This window comes from Diplotaxodon limnothrissa, linkage group LG20, assembly GCF_057381915.1.
Source record: "Diplotaxodon limnothrissa isolate DT_005_m linkage group LG20, D_limnothrissa_male_GT1.1, whole genome shotgun sequence".
In the NCBI taxonomy this organism is placed as follows: domain Eukaryota; kingdom Metazoa; phylum Chordata; class Actinopteri; order Cichliformes; family Cichlidae; genus Diplotaxodon; species Diplotaxodon limnothrissa.
Window position 1 is genome coordinate 33,070,490 of NC_140615.1, and position 6,000 is coordinate 33,076,489.

At 41.0% G+C, this 6,000-nt stretch overlaps 1 protein-coding gene across 1 annotated transcript in view; it reads right to left on the reverse strand.

Moving 5' to 3' along the window:
* plekhg5b (pleckstrin homology domain containing, family G (with RhoGef domain) member 5b) overlaps nt 1–992 on the reverse strand; it is a 64,846-nt gene extending 63,854 nt beyond the window's left edge. Inside the window, exon 1 of the mRNA XM_085344525.1 lies at nt 869–992. Coding sequence (XP_085200651.1) covers nt 869–992 — 124 coding nt within the window. The remainder of the gene's footprint in view (nt 1–868) is intronic.
* Between the last annotated feature and the right edge of the window lie 5,008 nt (nt 993–6,000).

Below are 6,000 nucleotides of genomic sequence, written 5' to 3' on the forward strand. Positions count from 1 at the left end.
TTTCATCTGTGAAGCTGGTCTCATCCGCTCTTTCCCTCTTGTCTACCTCATGTGAGGCTGTCTTCATGCCAGGTCACTGAGTGCTTTCCACGGAAGAACAGAGCAATGGAAAAAAAAAAAGCCTTTCCATAATGGGGATAAAATACTTCACTCAAAATGAAAGTGATCTTTTTTTTCTTGCAGAAAAGTTACATAAAACATTGCAGAGTTATTTCTTATGAATGTTAAAGGATCACTTGATCATATCAGTGAAATACGGATGCGACTTAGTGGACACGCTCTGAACTGCGCATGGTCCATTTCTTTTTTCCTTCATAATGAATAATGTTCATCTTATAAGCAAAGGATTTTCCTTTTATTTTTAATTAACTAATTAGCATGAAAGACGGTGTATTTGAGCCTAAATGTCACCAGTCTGGTGGGGTTTTTCTCAGCAGACACATACTGGACACATCAGAAACTTGAGCGCGTGTGAAGATTTTAGCGTTTGGCTCTCAGACGTGCACACAGCAAACACGTTCTATATCAAAGCGAGCCAGCATTCACACCGTCACTATTAAGGCTGGTTCCAAAAAGCAGCTTTGAGCTTTGCAGTCTTAAAGAAAGCAGATCAGGGACAAACAATTTGTAATAATCTGTAATCTAGTACATTTTGAAGTGTACAAAGACATTTGCCCTGTGGTGATTAGTGAAATGGGCCTGGTTAATTCATTTCTGTGGCATATTTGGCATCTCAATATTTTAAAATAATCCAAAGTAAAACAAACACAAACCAATGCAATGCTCATCCTTGTGTTGTTGTGCAGAAAACCAGACACACAAACACTAATCCAAAAGTTAAGTCAGGTGACCTGGTTCCTTAGCTTACCACACAGATCATGGATGACGTCCAGGGATGAAGACCAGGAGTAGCGCTCCATTAACCCTTCGCTGAAAGGAGATGGCAAAGCCTCCAACTCGTACGCACCACGCTTCTTCCAGTAGAGGAACATTGTGACTTCTTCGACAAGCAAATATTTCACAGGAATGAATATAATTTAGCCTTTTGCCCATACTTTGCTTGTGAAATAGAAAAGTCTGAGCAGCCCATGGCCCCTTCCCCCACTGAACAATTATCTGAAGCTCTGCAGACAATTATTACTCCCTTTTCTTTGACCATTTTTAAAGACAAAGCCTGCCAGCCAACTCTGCTTTCAACTTTGCCAACTGCCAATATGTTCATCTGTAATCTCCACCTGCACGATTACCTCATCCAGCTTGTGCTTGCTAAAACTTGCTTTGAACCTCCTGTCTAAGTCTGATCCTACTTCACAGCGAGTCCAAGTGAGCAAATGCACTTCCTTCGAGTACAATTATATTTCCAGAGGACAACAGTATCAATTCTGTAACTGCAACAAACTTTTTATCATTTAAAAATAAGCAACATTTAATACTGCATCTGACCCCACAAAGCAAAGACCAATAAATGTCTCTGAACCTTCTGTTCACTGCATCGTCCTGTTGATCCTGTAGGTTTTTAGATTCTCTGCTAATCATCCACTTAAAGCCGCCCACCAGGAGCTGTCAAGCACCAAATGCTGTCCTCTTCTAATCCATTTATCCAAGCTTTTCCCAACTAAATTACAGACAACCAACTGCTAAAAAGGGTGTTGCTCATCTCATCTCATCTCTAGGAGCAAGTTTCCTTTGCCGTCGCCTTCCCTGAGGTTTGACTTTATCCATGACAAAGTTTCTCAAACTGTGCAAAGTTGGCGTGTGAGGCAAGCTGCTCATGTTAAAGCCCTGTGTAGGATCTCCTGGAGATAGGGGGGCTTTCTGCCCACTCCATCAGACAAGTGTTTTATTCATGCAGAGGTGAGTTGCATGCTGGGACGGGCAATGTGGGCCAATGGCTTTTGGACTGGGTGACACAAAGATCTCTTTTAGGCCTCCTCCTACATCCAGAGCGGACTTTCTTTATGTTTTGCTCAAACTGTAAAAGGCTGACATTTTTCTGCATTGATTAGTGCCCGCGCCCTTTATGTCTCCTGAAAGATTTATTCGTTTTTATGAATGCACCAGCTCTGTGGAGCATGAGCTCAGATATTTCTGAGGAGGTAGAACGCACACATCAGCCTCTCGGAAATGAGCAAAAGGAGTCCAGTTGCAAAACGCTCGAGTGAAACAACGCACTCCGATCCTCTAATATCTTGGAAAAACAGCTGAAGGGTTAAACCAACATGCAGTTAGATATCAAATCAAGACATAATATTTTCCAGGGTTGCTTAAAGGTTGATGCACTGCTATTATGCATCTAAAATGGGAGAAGAAATACTGTGAGAATGTGCTGCGCCGGCCGGGGGAAGGGAGGGACGTTGTCACACATAGCGACCCACATGTCCAATTTTGGGATAAGAAATTAGAGGGTAGGATGGGAGCTGGTTTTCTGCTCAGCGCTGGGCTTTGCAGACATATGGTAATAATCTGAAGCAGCTTTGAGCACGCAGCTTCCCTTTTAATGAAGAGTGCAGTCGTGCAGCATGAGAACTGGGAAGCAAATACAAGGGCCAATTTCCACCTACTACAGAAACAAAGCGGAAAGCAGATGAGATATTAGCCTCGCTTTCATCATCATCCATCAGCTCAGCTTTTAATAAAAAGACACTTCTTTAGTCCTATCAAGAACAGAAAATACCTGCTCAGGTATGGCACCAATACTGACATTAGAATGCTTTTTGGTCTGATCTCATACACAGAATATTTGTGTGTAATTTAGAATCTAGAAATGGTTTCTGTACAGTGAAAACACATTTTCAGAGGCTGGGCAGGTGTTTGCTGGCAGATTGACTGGACCTGAACATGCACAAAGTTTAATCCCTATGAAAAGACTTTTGGTACAGGTAACTTTGGGTTTTGTGGAAGAGTCTAATCAGTTTGACTGCACATGTTTTTGAGCAGGCTTTTGTTGCATGCAGGTGCACACGCACAATCTTAAAACCAAAGGGTCATCTGAAGCTTTTTTTATTAGCACGTTTTAATTTAGCTACATTCATAAACAATGACTGGCACAGGGAACAGGAACCAGTCTTCAACCATTATCTGGGATCCAGATATCCTGGCCACCTCCTTCAGAGGCTACGATTGGAGACGAGTCCAATAGTGACCAAAATGCAAGGGAATCTGTATTTTCTACCAAGATTACACAGCCTGATTTATGTATAATTTGCCAAGGTTTGACAAAGGTTTCCATTCACAAATAGGTATTCCAGCAGTTTGCATTTTCAAGAAGTAGCCTCGAGTACTAAAAACCACCAGCATCCCTTCCTCTTAAACACTCATTTCTGATCTCCACACTCCTACTCCCCCCAAAAAAGTCAAGTCACAAGTTCAAGCTAAAAATAAACCTGATGTAATCGCTATAAAATAATCAGGATTATTTCTTTAGACTTAACAAAGAATCTCAGAAAAACAGAAGACATTATGCAACTGTTTTTATAAGCTCAGCGGCTCTGCCCCTGGCTTTTTAAGCAGAACATTCATGTATAACATCCGTGGACTAGGTGTTACAAATCTGCATTCCCATCTGCTTGAGTGATTCTCACCCATCTTAAAATAAACACCACACAAAACATGGCTGAAAATGAAGGATTTCGAACAGCTGATCTGGATATCAATTGTTCCATCTGATAAATGTAAACTTTTTAGGGCAGAAATCTTGATGCCAGTGCAAAGTTTCGAAGTGTGCGTCTCTCAGCAATGCAATGATGAATGGCAGTCCTCAACCAGTCTCTGGTACTGTAAAGATAACAGCAGAAGGAGCAGTATGATGACAGCCCTATTATTGCAAAGAAATATGTTGATCTTATCATCCAGGATATTGTAAGGAACAGTTTGACCCTGACTGACACTTGTTATGCTCAGAGTTTGATAAGAACTTTGCATCATATCTGCCTGATAAGTAGCTACAGCCAGGAGATGGTCAGCATAATAAACGACAAAGGTCTGCTTCTGTCCAAAAGTAAAGGGAAAAAGAGCATTTCCATAGCTCACTAATTAACACTACTTGACAGATTGAGGTTTGTCTCTGTGCTTTGCTGGAAACCCTTCTATTGCAGTGCAAAGTGAGCCTTCACAATAAAATTCCTAAAAAGAAATATACACATGCAACAAGGGAACAAAGATTCCTTTTACACTATTGTGGTGACAGAAGTATCTATATTTTCATATGTATGTAAAAAACAAACTGGGTTTCTAAAACATATCAGGCAGTAAAAGGTTAATTTCTTCCTGTTTACAGTCTTTATGCAAAGCTATGCTAACAGCTTCTACACTCACTCGCTACTTTGTTAGGTACACCTGTTCAACAGGCGTGTGATTGGCTGATCAGATATTCAGCCAATCACACGGCAGCAACTCATTGCATTTAGGCAGGGAGTCACTCAAGATGATCCGCTGAAGATCGAACAGAACATCAGAATAAGGAAGAAAGGCGATTTAAGTAAATGTGGTGCTAGACTCCCTGATCTCAGTATTTCACCAACTGCTGATCTCTAGCTGGTTGTGTCAAAGGAGAATGTTCAGAGTTTTTCAGGCTAATAGGAAAGCAGCCACAATCCAAATAACAATTTGTTACCACCAAGGTATGCAAAACAACATCTCTGACGCAGATTGGCCATAGCAGCAGAAGACCACACCGCTGCCACTGTCAGCTAAAAACAAAAAGAAGCTTCAGTTCACATGGGCTCACCCAAATTGGACAACAGAAGAATGGAAAAACATTCTCTAATGTGACGAGTCTCAATTTCTGCTGCAACATTTGGATGATAGGGTCAGAACTTGGTGTAAAGGCCATAAAAGCATGGGTAAAACCTGTTTTTGCATCAACAGTTCAAGCTGATCATAGTGTAATGGTTTTCTTAGCACATCTTAGCACCAACATTTAAATGCAACAGCCTATCAGACTTTTGCTGTCCATCCCTTTATGACCACCTTCATGGCCTTTATACACAAATCTTCTGATGGCTGCTGTCCTTTTATAAAGATAATCTCAGACTGGTTCCTCGAACATGACAATGAGTTCTCAAATGGTCTTTGCAGTCACAATATCTCAATGCAACAGAGCACCTTGTGGATGTGGTACAATGAGAGATTTGCATCATGGATGTGCAGCTGACAAATCTGCATCAACCGTGTGATGCCATCATGTCAACATGTACCAAAATCTCTGAGGAATGTTTCCAGCACCTTGTACCATGAAAAATTAAGGCAGTTCTAAATGGGGTCCAATCTGGTACTTGCAAGGTATACCTAATAAAATGTCTATTGAGTGCATTTGGTTTATATACACCATGCAGGAAGTCCCTAGCAGTAAGAATATTTTCTAAATGCCTCAGTAGTCATTTAATCCAGTACAGCACTGCTTGCAAACCTTTAAGTTAACACACTAATTAGAGGTGATATTACTACAAATATTAATGTTAATTTAGCTACCTCCAACTAATCGTAGTAGGATAAGACAAAAATAGCAAGCAAAACGTCCTAGTGTGTCAAGCCTGAATGAACTGGCTGCTCAACAGGATCACACTCACTAAAGTATTAATGGTGTGTTGAGGAACGAGTGAGCGAGTGGCTGCAGTATGACAAGACTGTAAATGAGACTTTTGGACTGTGAGCAGTAAGGGGGGGGAAACTGTGTAAGTCTGAGTGTTGACAGAGGGAGTGCAGTTGAAGGCTTGTGCATGCCCATGTGGAGGAGGTTGGGGGTTATATTTAGCAAGGTGGCCCATCAAACAGGCTGAGGTTAACCTCTCACCAGCAAACTAAGAGCAGTTAAAGACATCTCTGTGTGAATGCTCAAAAAAAGAAGAAAATACAAATGATTTAGTTTCTGCCTCACCAAAAAGCAACTTCCAGCAAGACTATCCATTTCTGTTTTTACATATGGATTAATAAATTTTTAAGGAAAAGCAGCACATATTAATGTGCACATCAAACCTGCCGAGATACGTTTCAGGGTATGTA